General features: G+C 39.7%; 1 protein-coding gene across 1 annotated transcript in view; it reads right to left on the bottom strand.

Moving 5' to 3' along the window:
- Nucleotides 1-3,314: 3,314 nt before the first annotated feature.
- The window catches only part of SVEP1 (sushi, von Willebrand factor type A, EGF and pentraxin domain containing 1), a gene marked incomplete at its 5' end in the record, with an annotated part of 184,195 nt that continues 165,792 nt past the window's right edge, over nucleotides 3,315-21,717 (bottom strand). The window contains 5 exons of the mRNA XM_082656871.1: nucleotides 3,315-3,618; nucleotides 9,000-9,093; nucleotides 13,405-13,500; nucleotides 15,290-15,385; nucleotides 18,759-18,929. Coding sequence (XP_082512997.1) covers nucleotides 3,597-3,618; nucleotides 9,000-9,093; nucleotides 13,405-13,500; nucleotides 15,290-15,385; nucleotides 18,759-18,929 — 479 coding nt within the window. The 3' untranslated portion in view covers nucleotides 3,315-3,596. The remainder of the gene's footprint in view (nucleotides 3,619-8,999; nucleotides 9,094-13,404; nucleotides 13,501-15,289; nucleotides 15,386-18,758; nucleotides 18,930-21,717) is intronic.

Here is a 21,717-nt window from a genome sequence, read left to right as displayed (position 1 = left end):
CAGTTGTGGCTCACGGGCTCTAGAGTGCAGGCTCAGTAGTTGTGGTGCACAGGCTTAGTTGTTCTGTGGCATGTGGGATCCTCCCAGACCAGGGCTCAAACCTGTGTCCCCTGCATTGGCAGGCAGATTCCCAACCACTGCACCACCAGGGAAGTCCTTAGAAGGTTCTTTTAAGCCTTTAAATTTTTGAGAAAAATTAATTGTAAAAACTATCTTATGGTTTTAATATCAATATTTAACTCCCCAATCCACCTTGAATTTATTTTTATGTGGTGAGAATACAAATTAAAAGATTTTCAAATTTTTACCAATTGTCTAATGCCAGTCACTCTCTTACTTTCTAATATTTTACAACAAAAATTCCACTGGTTGTTGATGTTTTCTTCATGACTTCTGAGTTTTTAAATAGAATATTTAAATTAGTAGGTACAGATTTTCATATTGATGCTTTCCTGTTTCTTGATCCAGCATGCACTATTTTAATTACTGCAGCTTTTTATTATGCTTTGATTTTTAGTAAAGATGGTCCTTTTCATTATTTTTCTTTAAAATATTTTAATTTTCCATTTTTTTTCTTCTTAATGAACATTAGAGTAAATAATTTGGTCATGTTCCCCCCCCAAATCCAATATACTAAGCGTGATTGGAATTACATTACGACTATAATTTTATTTGGGAAAAATCAACATCTTTAAGACATGTTGTTCTCTCATCCAGGAGATGGCATGCTTCTCATTATTTTAGCATTTATAAATGTTTATAGATACAATTTTATAATATTCTTCCTTGAGGTCACATAGATTTCTTACTTATATATGTATATATATTGTGAATAGGATCTTTATCACTGTACTTTCTATTTATAAATGACAAGCAGGAAAACTATTTTTCTATCTTGTAACCATCCAGTTTACGGGACTGAGTGTTTCTAATAGATTTTCATGCCTTTGGTTTTTATCTTAGAAGGTATATCTTCGTGTTTTCTGCCAAAACGAAAATTGTGACTCTTAATTTTCTCATTTTTACACCCTTTATTTATAAATTTATGTATTATTACTTTGGCTAGAACTCACAGAATAATGTTCAAGATCAGTGGGGATAGCCTTTCTGCTTTGTTTCTGGTTTAAAGGGAAGCATTTAATGGTTCACTACAGAACTGGTTATAGTTGGTTTGAAACAGATATGCTTTAAGTAATGCTGGACAAACACCCTTATTTCTTCTTTAAGAAATTTAAGAATTCACTATGAATATATTTAGTACTGGAGATTTAAAAAATAATAGTGTTCTGTAAATTAGTACAGCCACTATGGAAAACAGTACGGAGGTTCCTCAAAAAACTAAAAACAGAGTTGCTGTCTGATCCAGCAATCCCATTCCTGGGCATATATCTGGAAAAAACTACAATTCGAAAAGATACATGCACCTCTATGCTCATAGCAGCCTATTTACAATAGCCAAGACCTGGGAACAACCTAAGTGTCCATCGACAGATGAATGGATAAAGAAGATGTGGTATATGTACAATGGAATACTACTCAGCCATAAAAATGAAATAATGCCCTTGCAGCAACATGGATGAACCTAGAGATTATCATACTTATCATACTAATTGAAGTCAGACAAAGAAAGACAAATATCACATATCACTTATATGCAAAATCTAAAATATGACACAAATGAACAGAAACAGACTCACTGACATAGCGAACAGACTTGTGGTTGCCAAAGGGGAGGGGGTGTGGGGGAGGGATGGATTGGGAGTTTGGGGTAACAGATGCAAACTATTATACATAGAATGGATAAACGACAGGGTCCTACTGTATAGCACAGGGAACTATATTCAATATCCTGTAATAACCCATAATGGAAAAGAATATGAAAAAGAATATATACATATATATGTATATATATACAAAACTGAATCACTTTGCTGTGCAGCAGAAATTTGCACAAGATTGTAAATCAACTATACTTCAATAAAATTAAAAAAAATTCTTCAACTACTTTTAGTATTATTTCCCTGTGAATCACATTTCTAGATATGTAGAACCTCATATCATTTGCAAACCTCACTCGTGTGGTGCTTTACTTCCTTATTCTGTCTGCATAATGCAACTAATTTGACTTACTGTGCAGTATAGATCTTTTAATCTATTCAGAGTAACCCAATACAAATTCTACATAGTAGGTACACTTTCAGAACTGTGTTTTGTTTTCAACTGCAGTAGCTTTTCCTAGCTAAAAATTTCTGGTACCATCTTTCTTTTTATTATGTAGATTTTGAGCTTTATTTTATAGTTTTATGATTATAAATGACAAAAATCAATATAATTTGGAAGTTGATGGGGTATAAATTAAACAAAAGGAATACTCATAAGCATGGAAGATTGGTCAAAAGAGTGAATGCCAGAAGAAAGAAGGAAGCAGACTCAATGGCTGAGGGAAGTGAAGGCGGTGAAGAGAACCACTCGGACAATCAAGATCTTTTTCATTGTTCCTGTGTTTCTTCAGAGTGCTACAGTGTGCCCCCGTGCCCTATGTGGAAGCAGTTCTCCCAGAGGATGGAGGTGAGTTGATTGGGATTTTCCTACTTGAAACAAAATCTAGTGTTCTGGCTTTTTTTCCCCCCAGAAGCCTGAGGAGGTCTTTATCCTGGTAGAAGGATAGTGATGGAGTTAGGGGAAGCAGCGGAGTCTGAGAAGCAGCTCAGCTCTGCCTTGGGCAAACTCAATTCTTTCTTTGCAGGTGGAGCCAGGAGCACAGGTCTGGGAATTTTCCTCATTTGCCTTTTTCCTTCCCTTTCCCTGTTCTTTTATTCCAATCTCCTTTCTCCCAAAGCAGTGATCTTCCAGTACTTGCATTTCTTATTCCAGCTGTGAGAAGGAAGGGGAGCACTTTATCTTGTGAACCATGGTCATTATGCTTTTTTCCCCCATCCACTAAGTTGATGCCTATAGCTTTCCAAATGTTGGTGAAGGAATTAGCCAGGCTGCCCTCAGCACCAGGACAGCGTTTTGTGTGGAGGGTAGTAGGTCCAATAGTTACTTTCCGATTAAATAAAAGGAAACCTTTACTGTTACACATATGGTAGAGAAGATGGAAATAGCACGAAGGGGTCTCCTTTATTGTAATTTCTCAGTACACTGCGTGGAATCCCATAATATGCTAGTGGCATAGATCATGAATCCTCTTCATTATTCCCGGGCCACCTCACAAAATGGCACTATCCAGCAAAACAGTATTTAGTAGCAAAATATATTTTAATTGAAAAATCATTTTAAGTAACTGAATAAAAATGTGTATCAGGAACTTTCCCCATAGGCAAGAGAATATGTACATTTTGTGAGAGTGGAGCAGCATCTATTTAATATATTTTTATATAGAAAATACAGGCATATTTAAAAAAAGAAAGTATGTCACAAGAAATAACAAAATATAACACAAAATAAAAAGGTAAACCAAAAGTAACAAGTTGATTAAAACAAGACAAGACCCAGCACCCTGTTGGAATGTCTTTGTGTAAGTTCTGGGATGTCCAGGACTGCCAGGAAGAGATGATCCTGCATTTTAGGAGAGCTGGTTGGTTGTGCAGTGGTTAAAAGCCAGTCCTCCTTTTCCTGGAACAACAACAAAAAAAAGAGATTCAACAGAAAAGACTGAATTGAAGGGGGAACAGCTATTTGGGGGCTGATTAAAACGCAAATGAAAGTCTCAGATACCTGGGCATCATCTGTGATGTTGTTTGGATGGATGGGGGCCATTCCTTGAGAAAACAAAGGGACACGGAGGAAAAGCGCTAACATATGGAAAGATGTGAGAATCAGCACACTGGAGTTTTAGTCCTGGCTCTGTCACTAGTTTCCTGTTTGATAATCTGCTCATCTGTACAATGAGGGGTTTGGACTTGGTGAATCTGAAGGTCTCTTACAGCGTGAACCGTCTGTGGGTGTTATTTATTTATTTTTTAATAAAATTTTAAATTTATTTTTGGTTGCGTTGGGTCTTCATTGCTGTGTGTGGGCTTTCTCTAGTTGTGGCGAGCGGGGTCTACTCTTTGTTGTGGTGCGCGGGCTTCTCATTGTGGTGGCTTCTCTTGTTGCAGAACATGGGCTCTAGGTGTGCGGGCTTCAGTTGTTGTGGTGTGCGGGCTTCAGTAGTTGTGGTACGCGGGCTCACTAGTTGTGGCTCGTGGGCTCTAGAGTGCAGGCTCAGTAGTTGCGGCACACGGGCTTAGTTGCTCCGCGGCATGTGGGATCTTCCCGGACCAGGGCTCGAACCCGTGTCCCCTGAATTGGCAGGTGGATTCTTAACCACTGTGCGACCAGGGAAGCCCCCGTCTTTGGTTTTTATTTATGGCATCTGTTTAGGATTCATTTTCTGCATACAGAGATCAGAGGAAACAGTCTCTTCCTTAAGGATTGAGCTATCTAGGAAGAATACTGGGTCAGTCTTATTCATCATCAGAGAAGGATGCAGGTTGAGGGATTTAATGAATGCCACAGGGTGTTTCTCCACCAGCTGTCACAGATGCCCAGAAACTGCTCTGTCAACCAGCACTGATTGAGCATCAATTTTTGTTCCTATACTAAGTATGAGGGAGACAATCTTTAAGGCACTCAATCTCGTGGGAGAGAAGGAAATAAATATTATTTGTAAACATTTATTATTTTGATTTCTCAGAAAAGCTTTCTCCCCGTCCCATTTCAGGGAATTATACTCCACTTTTCTTTCTTCAGTGACTTGCCAGTCTCTTCTGCCCTTTACCCAAAGGTATGGTAAAAGTTTTAGCAAAATGACTTTTCCCGTTAGTATAACATGACCTAACCTAGGATCACCATTGACTGATCGATCTATGGTGGGCCCTTGAATCAATCTGGACTCATGAGTTCTTCTCCTGGATTTTTAAACTGGGTCAGCACACTATTTCTGTAGATGCTGGAGTGTGACAGGTAAAATGTGGGCTCTATAAGCAGTTCTGTCCTTCCATGCGAACTGAACAGCAGAGGAAAGCACTCTGCAGCAAGAGAGTCATGGAGAAGATGCTGGAGAGAGGAGGTGAGACGGGAGGTGAGAGACTTCAGATGGCTTTCAAGAACTCAGTCTGGTCGTCCTGATGCTGAGCGAACCCACGTCTTTGGGTTCCATACACGATCCCATTATTGTGATAACAGATTCCTTTCTTTGCTTACGCCAGTTAGAGTTGCAGTAAGAGAGTCCTAGCTAATTCAGGTCTCCTAGAAAAACCCATCACAGCATAAGGAGGGGCAGGGGGGCTACTGAGGCCTCTGGGTTGACCTTTCCTTGAATGTGGGAAATGCCTCTGAGGTGAATTTGCCATCATTTTTTTGGATTCCTTTATCAACCTTTTGCGTAAAAAAATCTAGAAGATTGTGTTATCTTTATTAATAGACAGCATTTTAACATAAGCTGATAACTACCCTTCCCCTGGTCAAGAAAAAGCTCCTTTGACCCTTGAACAATGTTGGGGTTAGGGGCGCTGACCCTGTCAGCAGTCAAAAATTGCTGTACAACTTTACGTTTGGTCAGTCCTCTGCTGTTGTGGCTCTGTATCCACAGAGTCAACCAGATCGTGTGCACTGTACTGTGGATTTATTGCAAAAAGTCTGCATTCAGGTAAACAAATCCATGTTGTTCAAGGGTCAACTGTATTTTGATATTAGGGAATCATGCAAACTCTGAGTTTCCTTTTCTTATCTGTAAAATGAAGTAGTTGAAACATAAAGTCTAAAATTATAAGAATGTTACAAATACTTCCTGTTCCTTCTTGAGTCACTGTCATTCTTACTCCTTTTATTTTCTCTCTCTCTCTTCTATTCTTTTTTTTTTTTTTAAATTTTTATTTATTTATTTTTATTTTTGTCTGTGTTGGGTCTTCGTTTCTGTGCGAGGGCTTTCTCTCGTTGCGGCGAGCGGGGGCCACTCTTCATCGCGGTGCGCGGGCCTTTCACTGTCGCGGCCTCTCTCGTTGTGGGGCACAGGCTACAGACACACAGGCTCAGTAGTTGTGGCTCACGGGCCCAGTTGCTCTGCGGCATGTGGGATCTTCCCAGACCAGGGTTCGAACCCTTGTCCCCTGCATTGGCAGGCAGATTCTCAACCACTGCGCCACCAGGGAAGCCCTCTCTTCTATTCTTTGCTCTCTTTTTTCCCAGCAATTCTCTCCAGTTTGACTTCAAGCTCTTTCGACTCTGCTCTCAGGTAAAATGATCATCTTTATCTTGGAAACTTCTAAATATACTTGTACAATCCAAATTTGTCCTTTTGGGTTCAGTTTTTTTTTTTTCTCTGCAGAGATGGCATATGTTTGAGGTGATATGAAGAAATTCATGGGCATGAGACAGATTTTCTTGTTAATTAAGTTTGTATTTAGATAGATTTTTGTCTTTGCAAGTTGACTTTGATATTCCAATCGAAATGAAATAAAAGGACATGGAAAAATAAAAGCTCTTTTCAGTTAACTTTTAAAAATCAATATGGAAATATCCATTTGTTTTTAGTGATTCCTATAAGATGGAAGTAAATATACAAAATACAAATCTAAGTGATGTAATACAATGATGTACATTAAAAGTTTTAAAATAGAGTTGGTGATGTTCCAACATTGCAATATTTGTGAGGACAATGTTTTAATACTGAAAATATTTTTTCAATGGTATGATGCAATATATAATCAGAATGGTATGTTACTGGCATAAAAACAGATGCATAGATCAATGAAACAGAATAGAGAACCCAGAAATAAATCCACACGTATATGGTCAGTTAACTTACAACAAAAGAGCCAAGAATACACAACGGGGAAAGGACAGTCTCTTCGATAAATGGTACTGGGAAAACTGGACAGCCACGTGCAAAAGGATGAAAGTAGACCATTATCTTACACCATACACAAAAGTCAACTCAAAATGAATTAAAGATTTGAATGTAAGACTTGAAACCTTAAAACTCCTAGAAGAAAACATAGGTGGTAGGCTCCTTGACGTCAGCCTTGGCATGATTTTTTTTGGATTTGACACCAAAAACAAAGGCAACAGAAGCAAAAATAAACAAGTGGGACTACATCCAACTAAAAAGATTTTGCACAGCACAGAAAAGCATCAGCAAAATGAAAATTCAGTCTACTGAACGGGAGAAAATATTTGCCAACCATATGTCTTGTAAGGAGTTAACATCCAAAAAATATAAAGAAGTCATACAACTCAAGAGCAAAAAAATCTCCATCTGATTAAAGAATGGGCAGAGGACCCAAACAGACATTTTTCCATAGAAGACACACAGAAGGCCAACAGGTAGGTACATGAAAAGACGCTCAACATCCCCAATCATCGGGAAACACAAATTAAAACTACAATTAGACATCATCTCACACCTATTAGAATGGCTATTATCAAAAAGACAAGAAATAACAAGCATTGTTGAGGATGTAGAGAAAAGGAAACCCTTGTGCACTACTGGTGGGAATGTAAATTGGTACAGACACTGTAGAAAACAGTATGGAGGGTCCTCAAAAAATTTAAAATAAAACTACCATATGATCCTGCAATTCCACTTCTGGGTATTTAACTGAAGAAAACAAAAACACTAACTCTAAAAGATATCTGCACCCCCGTGTTCATTTCAGCATTATTTACAATAGCCAAGACATGGAAACAACCTAAGTGTCCATCAATGGATACATGGATAAAGAAAATATGTGTGTGTGTACACACACACACACCTACACACCACAATGGAATATTATTAAGCCATAAAAAGAATGAAATCTTGGCAACTCTGACAACATGGTTGGACCTCGAGGGCATTATGCTAAGTGAAATGAGTCAAAGTAAGACAAATACCGTATCATCTCGCTTGTATGTAGAATTTAAAACCAAAACCCAAACCAAACTTACAGATACACAGAACAGGTGGGTGGTCGCCAGAGGTAGCGGTGGGGGTAGCGGGTGAGCAAAATGGGTGAAAGGAGTCAAAAGGTACAAACTTCCAGTTATAAAATAAATGTCATGGGGATGTAATGTATAACATGGCAATTATAATTAATAATGCTGTATAGCACATTTGATGTTGCTAAGACAGTAGATCTTAAAGGTTCTCATCACAAGAAAAAAATTTTATAACTATGTACATGGACTTATATAGTTAACTAGACTTATTGCGGTGATCACTGTGCAATATATACATACAAATATTGAATCACTATGTTGTACTAATATACTAAACTAATATAATGTTGTATGTCCATTATACCTTAATAAAAAAGTTTAAATTATTATTTTTAAAAAATTATTTCAAACTATTTCTCCTTTGATTTATTTTTGTGATAATCTTTTCTCAACTATATTTATCTGGTTAGAAATGAGAAACCAATTGCTAGAACATATTTTTACATAAATTTTCTTGTAATCCATTAAATACTGACTATATATACCATAAAAAATATGAAACAAAAATTTTGACTTTAAAAATAAACATTCTTTATCATCAATTTCAATTCTATTTTTTATTATAAACAGGAATAGAAATGAACATCAATAAAACATATTGAGTTTGTTATTTATTTGCATCCTTGCATATAAAGGGTGAAATCTTCTGTTCAAGAAGGCAGTTAATTTATTTGTTTAATTAACGCTTTTTCCTTTTTTGGGGAGGGGGGAAATATGGAACACTTCACAAATTTGCAAGTCCTCCTTATGCAGGGGCTATGCTAATCTTCTCTGTGTTGTTCCAATTTTAGTATATGTGCTGTAACACATATGTGTTTTTGAGAAATCATTGTTTTATTTGTCAATCCTTAACTAATACTTCTTCGTTTGGTTTTAGTTCAAATTTAGGGAATATCTCAAAATGGATAGTTTTGGATACAAAATGCTTACATTCAAACTAGAGGTACCTTCTGGCTCTTGAGACAACTTAACTAACTTGAATTTCAGTCTCCTTAATTAAGTTACAGATAAATAGTAGTTTTTGGTTGTCTTACCTGGAACAGTCATGTCCTGTCCAAGCCGAGAGACAATGGCATCTGTTTGGTCTTACGCATTTTCCACCATTTAAGCAGGGAGACTGGCAAACAGCTGGGATGAGAAATTCATGTATTTATTTAATGAATACTGAGCAATTCTGAAGATGCCCATGAAGGCAGGCAGAATAAGATTTGACTCTTTTTGCTCCAGCCGCCACCATTCCTCATGGACTGCATCCTGCTACTTTGCTCAACCTCATGTCATTATGTGGTACCACCTCCCTTTTTCCTTCCAACCGAGTCCATTTTCATATTTAAGCCCCAGGTTAAGTTCTACCTACATACTGAAACCTTTGCTGATAACTCAGTCGACTGATTTTTCTCTTTAATCTTTTTATTTGTTCAACCAATTTGACACATACTGTTTTGAACTGTAAATTATTCAAATACTTGATGAGACTGTAAGTCTCTGGAGGGAGCCAGCACTGAACTCTATGACCGATGAAGTCATTACATCAGACATCAACTCTTACGACAACAGATCAGTCACGCAGATTGTCTAACATGACAGATGATTCAAAAGCCCTTTGTGTTTGCTAGGAAACGTATTTCATGGTTTTTACCATTGGAATTACAGAACCTGGGGTAGAGTTAAAAATTAGCCACAGGTGAAACCCTGAGTGAACACCCAGAGATTTACTACGCAGACAACTTTCTCACAAGTCCTTAGTCTCAAAGTCAAACACTTCATCTGCATGAATCTATCTGTTAAAAAACCTAAGGACACTAAAAACCGATGAAGACCAGGCAGTTTAACTTATCAAAGAAAAAAAAAAAAGTCTGTTGGGAGGAAGCTGGAAACGAGACACATTTAAGTCTCATGATTTCAGCCTCATTACAGCTTGGAAAGGGCAGGTTTCCCCAGAGGAAAAACTCATCTTCGGTGAGAGATAAAGAAATGTCACTTCTCCAATCACTCATTCATAAAATATGGGGAAAACGTCAGCAATCCAGGCACTGGATAAGCACAGAGAGAGGACAAGAGGGAAAACATCAATCTTTGCCCTTAGCTTTCTTGACGAGCAAGCTAACAGAATGAGCGTATTTGCAATATAACAAAAAGGAAATTATGAAATAAAGCAGGATTAAAAATAGCAAAAATAAAACCCAATCATCCACAACTAATTCTCCATATCTGCTTGCTAATGTATATTAAAAAATTACTCTTTTTCAAAAGCATGATGATGTAGTGGTACCTGACTGTACTAACAAATTTTTTTATTATTTTCACTTCTCTGTCTAAAAGCCTAACACTTTCCTCCTTCCCTATAACATGGGTGCCCCCAACGTTCTATTCTGGGCCACCTTCTCACGCTACGTGTCTTCTGCAAAGACTTATTTTTTCTCCCCCATAAATGTTTTCCAATGATGACTGACATATTTCTATCTTCAATGTAGATGAGTCTTCTGGGAACCTAAACCATCATCCAATTGCCTGTCAGACCTCTCCCTTTTATGTTCCACTGGCCTCTCAAACTCAGCATGTCCTTACTTACTTAACTCCTTTTCTGTACCTTCAAACCTGTTCCTCTTGGGTTCTCTATCTCAAGGGTAGAAGTGGCACCGCCTTCCACTCAGGGGCCCAAACTGGAAATATCAGTCTTGACTCGCTTCAGACCTTTCCTCCTACAATACATCTATAACCAAGTAGTGTTGACTCATCTCCCTAACTTCTCTCCAATCCATCCTTTTTGGTCGTCCTCATTTCTCTAGACTTCATAACCTCTTGCCAATTCTGCTTTGATAACTCCCTAACAAGTCTCCCTAATTTAAGTCTTGCTTTCTGCCCTTCTCCATACTGCTGCCAAAATCATTTTTCAAAAAGAAAATCTGATCACATGATTTTCCTGCTTAAGACCCTTTAGTGGCTTCTGTGGCTCAGAAGACATAATCCAGCATCTTGAACTTGGCATGCGACGCGCTTCCTAATCTGGCTCTGCCCATCTTTACAGCTTCATTTCCAGCCACACCCCTCCACTGCCTCGGTGGCTTCAGCTCTATTTTGCTGATCACATTTGTGCTGCACTTCTACGCCTTTGGCTAGAACGAGCTCCTCCTGGTGACTCCTCTTCCTTTGATTCTGTGCTTGGAAAGCCTTTTCTGAATGTCTGCACTTGGGTAGTTTACCCATCTTCGCTGTTGTCCTTTTAGAGAATTCAGTTAGCCTCTAGTCACCTACTTATAGGCCACTCTGTATCCCTTCTTATTTTCTACATTGGATTCTGGAGGGCAGGAGCTCCTGTTTTATATACTTTTGTATATTTAATATCAATACTTAGTGGGTATAAGTGGGATATGGGCTGAGGTAGCTGCAGCAAGATTGAAAAAAAAGACTATACAGCTCATGTCATTAAGGTGCTTAATGTCAGTTAGGGAGCTAAGGAGCTAAAAGAAATACAAATAAATCAGATCAACTGAGCTTTAAATGGCATGGTTCTAGCTAATTGTGTAATATCTATAGACATGGGATGTTAGAAGATAGATTGTCGTGGTAGAGAGCAAGTTTAGGGACAAGAGGAAACTTAGGCAGGGCTTTGGAGGTTGGGTCAAGTTCCAATAGGTAGAGGAAGCCACACCTGCAGGGGACAGGATGTGACTGGCAGGATGGGAAGTAAGGTGTATCAGGTGTGCTGACGCCAGTCTGAGAGTCAGAAGAATTTGGGCTGGATGTGAAGACAACAGGCAACCATCTTAGGTTCTTAAAAAGGGCAATTCATGCCCAAGGTAGTGTGTAATGGTGTTGTTTTGGAAAAGGAGATGGGAAGGTCAAGTAGCAGACTCTGGCGGTGATCCAAAGGAGAGGTCTTTTACTAGCTGGTGATAGTGGGGATAGAGTAAGATGCAAGAGATACTGTGCAGGAAGGAACAGAAGGAGTGCTGACACTGGTAATCTCAGATGAAGGGGAGGGAGAGTGGAGGATGTCTCCATCTGGAAGCATGACGCCACCACCTGCAGAGAGAAGATGCCTGGGAAAGGGCAAGGCTGGTTTGCAGGTAGGTTCAATTTTGTATGCATGAGAAATACAGATAAATACCAAGGGTGATTTGTAATAAAGAAATACCAAATAGATCGCTGTAAGAGTTTCAAATAAAAGCTTCAAATTTTGCCTCCGGTATCACATTCTTCCTTTTCTACACTCATGGATGCCTCACTTTTGGCTTTATGTGGGGTGGACGCACATCTGATTTTGCCTTTCACTACCATTTCCCTGGCTTACTTATTAATAGTGCCCCTTTCATTCTCAAAAACGTCCCAGTCTGGAGGCTAAATTATATGGTCACCCCAGCCTCAGAGCTCATGACAAGCTCTGGTGTCAGCTAGCCTCTTCTACTTCACAATTAACCTCACTAGGAGGTGGTATACATATTATTTACAGGAGGAATAGTGGAGTGTTAAATAAATATAGCAAGTTCTTTGCTTTTAATAGTTGCCTGAAAATTAGGACATTAAAAAGGTAAAAAAATCTATCATTTTAAACTGATTGATTTATTAGACAATTACTGAAAATCCTATCATATGCAGGCATTATGCTAGGTACTGAAGATACAAAGATCACAAAGGAATACCCCTGCCCTCAGGTGGCATACAATCTAGTGAGGGCAGGGAAAGATCAATAAGCGAGCAATTAAACAGATATCAAAGTACAGTGGGATAAATGCCCGTATTTGAGATAGACAAGGGTTACTAAGGGGACATGTTTGTCACCAACAAATCAACAACAGTTTGTTACTGTCTTCCATGATAAGGAACCATCTCTTGTTGAGTTTTTCCACTTTAACTTAAATTGTATTTATTTAGAGCGTAGTTCTTTCTAGATAGGTACTGCGAATTTAGTGATTTAGCTTCATAGAGATTAAAATAAATATTCTTCCAAACTTCCGCATTATGTTTCCTCTACATTCTGCAAAATAGAGCAAATGACATGAAGAAGGCCGACAAGTGAGTCGACTCAGATGCTCTTTTTTGTCACACGACCCCGAGAGGTGTCTCTGAGGCAGCCATAGGTTCAGCATTGAGACCGCCATTCAAGGGACCACCTTGAGGAATGAGATATATATATATATATATATATATATATATATATATATATATATTTTTTTTTTTTTGGATCTTTTCAACCAAGATCCCATGCAGCATGCGGGATCTTAGTTCCCCGACCAGGGATTGAACCCATGACCCCTACATTGGAAGCATGGAATCTTAACCACTGGACCGCCACGGAAGTCCCTTGAGGAATTCTTGAGAAATTCTGATACCCGTTTGTTTCACTGCCACCTCTGAATCTAAGTCACACTCATCACTGTCCTCTAGGGCTTCACGGAGTCAAGTCACCAAGAAAACAAACCATGAGAGGAGGCCTACCTGTGTGACAGCGGGACCCTGTCCAGCCAGATGGACAGTCGCACTGATAAGGTGCCACACAGCGACCGCCGTTCAGACAGGGAAGAATGCAGATTGCTAGAAAGGAGATCAAAAAGGATTTGATCAAAACACACACACTCGGATATGTTCAAGTGTTCAAAAAACATTTTCCAGGAGGAGTAAAACCTTGGATGACCCACTAGATAATCTTCCGTATGTGCTCTGTTTATTAATCAGTATCACTGGGAAGACACAATCCAGAAAGTCAGTCTGGACCCTCTACCTGATGTAATGACTCTAGTGCCAAATGCACTCTTTCCGAGAGGACACACCGTAATCGATGCCTGCTAAGTGCTTTGCTTTCTCTTCACAAACTAAGCAGAATGTTCTCCATTTGTTATCGTTTCAAATTTCCATTACAAATTACATAAAATGCTCTAAGAGGGTTTGGCTACCTCGAGATTCTCTTCTTGCCTTTAATTAAATGTGAGAATGGGAGTCAGATAAGCTCTTCCGTGGGCTGGTGTTGGCAACACATTAGTAGTGATGGGACAGCTCAGCCTTTATTTTCTTGGAGCTGAGGCCCGATGGTGACTGAATGAGGCCTCCCCTACACCCTCCACGGCAATCACTTCTCCTACTAGAAATTACTGAGCTCTGTAAAGAGGTGTAGTCTGTTTCAAAGGAGTGAGACTGTCTACTGGCTTGGTACTCAAAGCACGGTTCTCAAACCCAAAACGTTGGTATTATGTAGGACTTGGCTAGAAATGCAGAATCTCAGGTCCCAACCCAGATCTACCAAATCAGAATCTGCATTGAACTTCTCCCAGGTGTTTTGTATGCACAATAAAGCTTGGGAAGGCCTGCTCTAAGGCATCACCAGCGCATGCTCAGTGAACTAAGCCCAGCCTGTTGTTACCCCAGGGTAGATGCTTCCGAGTCTCTGGATCCTTGGCGTTATAGCAGGCCATGTGTGGGAACCCTAAGTGGGAAGGCAGGATTGGAGAGAAGGAGAAGGAAAGATGCAATTCTCTTCTTTCTGAATCACTGTGAGAACACTTGCTTTGGTGAGCTGTTAGCAGCCTAAATTGATTTCCATCCTATATTTTCCTTTCTAGATGAGTTGAAATAGTTACACTTTAGAATCTCTTATAAAATGTCTGGCCTTAAAAAGAACTGATATAGACCAATGGCCATCATGTCAGTGACTCAATGTGATTCACACATTCCCAGTGAAACATGAAATCATTTTATCCATACATATATATTTTTTAAGAGACTGAAACAAAGTGTAGTTTAGACATTAAAAGAAATTAAAACTATTCATTTACATGCTTTTGGAAATTCAAATTTAAATGCATTTCCATGAGGATCGAAATTCTATGTTAATTTATCAAGCACTGCATAGATATGAGAGTACCAACTTTCCTTACTTTCTTAATTGGGAAGAGCTACACTGAATTAATGGTGGGCTCCAAATCTTACCTGAAAAGTACAATGTTATGCAATGCCATGAATTTATACCAGCTGTAGCAATGAGTGGCACAGAACATAAACAGAAGTGAGATAAAGGAAGACCAAGGTTGTGGAACCCTCTATTATAAGCTCCTTCCCAAGAAGATTCTTGGAAATCTGTGCCAGCAGGCAGATGAAGACAGCTTTGGATGGATCTTGATAACTGTATTTTTCAAGATCACTGATATTCTAGATGTTCTGCAACTAAATGACATATGTAAGTCAGCTCTTGGCCCTCTGTCTAGTCTGCTATGGGATTTAAGCCCGTGAATTTCTGCCACTAGTAAAGCCAGCTCCTGGTAACTCCCCTGAGTTGGCAACTTCTAGACTAACCACTGGGACTCAAAGTAAGATTTGAGGGCAGACTCACGCTCTTCACAGAGACGCCCCATCCAGCCGTCTGGACAGGAACAAGCATTTGGGCGTTGGCAGATACCTCCATTCTGACATGGGAACCGACATACAGCTGGAAAACAAGCAGAATGAGTCATAAATCTAGGGAATTATGGAAGGGTGGTTGTCAGAAAATAGGACCGATTATTTACATTTCATGGTATTTCCTTGAATCGAGTTTTAAGGAAGAGAAACAAAACCCAATCTCAAGATTCGGTTGGGGATGAGCATGAGGGGCTCAGGAGGGGCATAAACAAGCTTGGGTAGTTCTGAGACTGTAACTATCAACGTTTTCATAATTTGAGGATTCAGGGCAGGAGGGAACAAGGCGGTTTATATAAAAAGATAGTCTCTTTTGATCTGGACCAGGGGAAGTGCCCTTCTAGAAGATGCGAAAATTCTCTTCCAAAGGAGGCCTTTGATGGCCGGTAGCTCTTTGGTGATACCACTGTCCCACACTATCTTAAACAAGTGAAGAAACAAACAAACAAGTAAACAAACACACAACTTTCATTTGACTTCTGACTTTAAGTGACACTTGGGCTATTCCTTGAGGATACCACCTCCTCAGCCTCCCTCTGAAGAGGAGTTTGCACACACTCTTACAACCCATGTGTTGGTGATCTCATTTCTCACTGCTGCTTCCAGACAATTAATCTCCTTTCTCTTGCAATAACCCTTGCCTCTTTTGAGGCTCATGCCTTTCACTCACTGATTTCCTCAATTCTCCCTGCCCCCAAAGTCACTGAAGACTTTGGCATTTTTGACTTAAGACATGACACCATAAAACTCCTAGAAGAGAACATTAGCAAAACATTCTCTGACATAAATTGTAGCACTATTTTCTCAGGTCAGTTTCCCAAGGCAAAAGAAATAAAAGCAAAACTAAACAAATGGTACCTAATCAAACCTATAAGCTTTTGCATAGCAAAGGAAACCATAAGCAAAATGAAAAGACAACCTATGGGCTGGGAGAAAATATTTGCAAATGATGCTACCGACAAGGGCTTAATTTCCAAAATATACAAACAGCCCATACAATTCAATATCAAAAAAACCCAACAAGCTAATTTAAAAATGGGCAGAAGACCTAAATAGACATTTCTCCAAAGAAGACACACAGATGGCCAACAGGCACATGAAAAGATGCTCAACATCACTAGTTATTAGAGAAATGTAAACCAAAACTACAATGAGTTATCACCTCACACTGGTCAGAATGGCCATCATCAAAAAGTCTACAAATAATAAACGCTGGACAGGGTGTGGAGAAAACCCTCCTACACTGTTGGTGGGAATGTAAATTGGTGCAGCCACTAAGGAGAAGAGTATGGAGGTCCCTTAAAAATTTTTAAAAAGTTACCATATTAGTTACCGTATGATCCAGCATTCCTACTCCTGGGCATACATCCAAAAAAGACAAAAACTGTAATACGAAAAGATACACGCACCCCAGTGTTCTTAGCAGACAATGGCCAATAGCTATTAGCAGACAATAGCTGCTAATAGCCAATATCTAATAGCAGACAACAGACAATAGCCAAGAAGCAACCTAAGTGTCCATCAACCTAAGTGTCCATATATATATGCACACGTGCGCACACACACACACACACACACACACACACACAATGGAATATTACTCAGCCATAAAGAAGAATGAAATATTGCCATTTGCAGCAACATGGATGGACCTAGGATTATCATACTAAGTGAAGTACGTCAGAGAAGACAAATATTATGATATCACTTATATGTGGAAACTAAAAAATAATACAAATGAACTTATTTACAAAACAGAAAAAGACTCACAGATAAAGAAAACAAAATTATGGTTACCAAAGGGGAAAGGAGGAGGAGTATGGGACCAACAGATAAACAATACTATATATAAAATAAATAAAAAGGATTTATTGTATAGCATAGGGAACTATATACAATATCTTTTTTTTTTTTTGGCAGGGGGCCGCACCATGCGGGCTTGCGGGATCTTAGTTTGCCAACCAGATATTGAACCTGGGCCCTCGGCAGTGAAAGTGCAGAGTCCTAACCACTGGATCGGCAGGGAATTCCCTCAATATCTTGTAATAACCTCTAATGGAAAAGAATCTGGAAAAGAATATATATCCGAATCACTTTGCTGTACACCTGAAACTAACACAGTATTGTAAATCAACTATAAAATTGAAAAAGCAACAATAAAATAATAAAAAAAGACTTTGGCCTTTTTTCACCCCAAATCCAAATCTGACCACTGTCCTCATGGCCATGTGGACAACCCATCTAACAACCTGATTATTCTTTTAGTTCCTTGGTAATGTCTGTTTTGTTCAGTAGCAGAATTCCTCACTTTTAGTATTTGTAGAATGAATGGAATAATTATTATGATTTGTAAAAAAAAGTAGCCTATCTTATTAGAGAAATGTAAGTTTTAGAAGGACATACTAGGATGTCTCATTATCTACCTCATTCCATTTTGCAGAATTTTCAACATAGAAACCTCCCCCCACTGAGAAGATATTATTATTATTTTTTTTTTTTAGTTTTATTTATTTATTTATTTTTGGCTGCGTTGGGTCTTCGTTGCTGCACACAGGCTTTCTCTAGTTGTGGCGAGCGGGGGCTACCCTTCGTTGCAGTGCGCGGGCTTCTCATTGCGGTGGCTTCTCTTGTTGTGGGGCCTGGGGTCTAGGCGCGTGCAGGCTCAGTAGTTGTGGCTTGCGGGCTCAGTAGTTGTGGCTCATGGGCTTAGTTGCTCCACGGCATGTGGGATCTTCCTGGACCAGGGCTCGAACCCGTGTCCCCTGCATCGGCAGGCAGATTCTTAACCACTGCACCACCAGGGAAGTCCCCGAGAAGATATCATTGAATGCACTCACAAAATTCATCCTTAGGTTTGCAAATTCAATCCAGCAAGTAAAGAGACAGCTTGTGTAAACATAGAATGCTCGCCACCAGCCCCTGGCATGTCCACGGAGACCAAGTGGTGGGCTCTGCTTCCTTGGGGCCACCCAGTACCTCTTGTCTCATACTCTGCTCTCTGGGTGGGCTGCCTCATCCCTTATGGGGCTCAGGGGTCTGCTCAGGATGGACGAGTAGAACTGGAATCTGTGTTGAAACACCTGAGTGTCCAGGAGGTGCCCTCATTGCCCAGACATGACACAGCTCCCCTTAGTAGCTGGAGAACACTTCCAAGATTTGGAGAGAAGACTTGCGTAAGGAGCCACGATTGACTCAGAAAGGGGCCATGTGCTGGGCCAGAGGTCTGTGTGCAAGCCTTCAAAAATCAAACTCATAAAGTTAAGGAAAATGACACACATGTTAAAAGAAGACTGAAAGCCAAGGAAAGATAAAATAGCATTTATACTAGTCGTTGGCCATATCAGACTGCCATATACATTTTCCTACAGCTTCAGTAAGAACTAACCATTCAAATATTTCCTTACCTCTGCAGACAGGAGGTGATGTCCAGGTTCCATTCTCTAGGCAAACACTCCTCAGAGAACCCTCCAACACGTATCCACTGTAACACGAGTAGGTGATCATGTCCCCATACTGATAATGTACACCTCGGGCAATTGCATTTTCTACGTGAGTTGGTGGACCACATGAGATTTCTATAGGAAAACCAAAAATATAATTAAGCTTGTGCTACTAACCCAGCCAGTGGTTGGGAGAGGACACAGTCTCACCTCTAAGACTTAAAGAGGAAAGACAAAATACACAAAGGTAACCTTTTCACTTACATAATATCTAAAAGACACCAGAAACTAAAAGCATCACCTGCTGCTCTCTAGAAAAATTAGATGTACAATCAAAGGTTTTGTCTTCTGATTCATATGTTGAAGCTGAGCTATTTTATACTCAAGGCAGTAAGTCTTGCCTTCTTATACCTCGTCGAAGAGGTATAAGAACTTCAATGCAGCATGCTTGTCAAATAAGAAGAGAAGAAGCATGGGGATTATTTATAGTCTATCACTTTAGAGTAAAGATCATGAATTGTAGTACTGCAGATTCCACCATGGCTGTTTTATTAGTGCCTAGAACAGTGCCTGGCGTACAATGGGCTCTCGATACATGTTTGAAAAATGAGTAAATGAATGAATACTGTCTCTAGCCCAAAGATACTCCATTTACACAGCTTGATGAGGTTTATGAAATTCAAGGTTTCACATCAGTTTCCCTCCTTCCAAGACGGTAAAGCAGTGACTCTCTTCTTTTGGAAAGTGTAAGATTGAAGGAGAATCCTCTCTTTTAAAAGCGCATGTACTGAATATTTAAATAAAAATGTTTATAACTAATTTTGCTCTGAGAACTTTACAAGAGAATAAACTAGATAACTAGAGTTTTTCTGTGGTGTCTCACAAGACAAGGACTCGATTGGAGTCAGGACTCTCATTAGTATCCAGTTCGTATAAGGCTAACTTTTAGATGAGTCTTCATGAACTGGCTTCTAAAAGGTCACTTTGTGGTCATAATGCTATTAAAATCTTGCCAGAGGGGATGATCAATTTGTCTGATTCTTCTAAATTTTCTTTTCCTTCTAAGGTAGTTAAAAACATTAATTCAATCAGTCAGATATCCAATACGTATCAATGCATACGGTGTACCAGAAACTGGAAAGAAATAAATGGAGAAAATGCTGCACCTTTGCTCAGACAAATGGGTGAAGATAGACAAAGAAATACTGTCGTACAACTTAAAAAGAGCTATATTAGAGGTCCGGATGCCATACTGTAGAAAAATTGAGGTGAATGTAACTAATTATGCTTACGATTGTCAGGGTACGAATCACAACGACAGTGGCCTTTGGACCAGGCCATAAAGCCTGAGTGGATCAGAGGACTGCTGCTTCCAGGCTGGGGGAACAGCATGTAAAAAGATACCAGTGAGCTTGACGGTTCACAGACGTGGTTGTCAAAGCACGGATTTCAGGCCACCTATGTGGGAATCAGCTTGGGTTCTTATTAAAAATGCAAACTTCTGGGCTTTCTAGCTTTTGAGTCTGCATCTTACATACTCTCCCCAGAGGATTCTCATACACACTAAATTTTAATCACTGATTTGTAGTGATACATAGCAAGATGAGGTGAAAAGAATGAGGAAGGTGGCTGCTTTGGTCCCTCAGGAAGGATATTTGTTCTAAGCCAAAGACTTCCTGTCTAACAGAAAATGCAAAAGAGGGATTGAGGACAACAACTGTGGAAACTGTCTCCTCTCCTAGGCAACCCCGGATCTTCTCAAGAATACTGAGGAATAATTAAGCATGCACTGAAGGGACATTTGTAATAAATGCATGTCTCTCCTGGCTCTCGCTTCCAGACCCCTGAGTGGTAAGTCTCCGGGAGCTAAGGCCAACGTGAGGATATGTGGGCAGAATCGGGCCACTTGGCCTGCTTTAGTTCAGGCTGATGGCTTTAAAGGAGCCTAGACAGTCAAGGCTTATACATACTTAGTTCTTCCCACTTCACTAGGGGTAGATTTCATAAGGAGTTGGGACCCAAATCCCAGCTAAAAGTATGATACACACTTTTCTGGAGTAAAATCAAAATTCTAATGCTGCAGTAGGCTGCTAGCTGAAAATTCAAGGATTTGGGGCTATTTTTCAGCTCTTCCTATCAGGACATATCACAAATATATACCAATTCATTTTTCAAAACAAACCTATAAGATAGGAATTATTGGTGCTATTTACAAATGAGAACTCCAAAGTTCAGAGAAGTTAGGGCACTGGCATAAGTTTAGAATTAGAAAGTTTTGAGGACAGAACTCAAACCCAGGTTTTCTCTGATTTCAGAATCCCCATTGCCTTCATATGCACATTTTTTTTTTTTTTTTTTTTGCGGTACGCGGGCCTCTCACTGTTGTGGCCTCTCCCATTGCGGAGCACAGGCTCCGGATGCGCAGGCTCAGCGGCCATGGCTCACGGTCCCAGCCGCTCCGCGGCATGTGGGATCTTCCCAGACCGGGGCACGAACCCATGTCTCCTGCATCGGCAGGCGGACTCTCAACCACTGCGCCACCAGGGAAGCCCCCATATGCACATTTTTAATCTCATTAATTAAAGTGCAAGTGTTCCGAAGATGAAGACCACTGTAGGCATAACATAGTTTTATACTATGTAGCCCATTACCTCGCATCTGGTTAGACTCAATGAATATTTGTTAGTTGACTGCTGTAGAGGGAGTAGCCTGGACCACAAAGGAGGGCAGGATATTGGGCAGGAAAGATGCTTTATGTGTGTTAAGAAATGTCAAGAGTTCTATAGAAAGGAATGAAATAATGCCGTTTGCAGCACTAGAGATTATCACCCTAAGTGAAGTTAAGTCAGACAGAGAAAGACAAATATCATATGATATCACTTATATGTGGAATCTAAGAAATGATACAAGTGAACTTATTTAT

Source organism: Grampus griseus (genome assembly GCF_964374135.1).
Source record: "Grampus griseus genome assembly, chromosome: 6".
Lineage (NCBI taxonomy): Eukaryota > Metazoa > Chordata > Mammalia > Artiodactyla > Delphinidae > Grampus > Grampus griseus.
The sequence above is the reverse complement of the archived record's forward strand: the minus strand, read 5'-3'. Positions and strand labels throughout refer to the sequence as shown.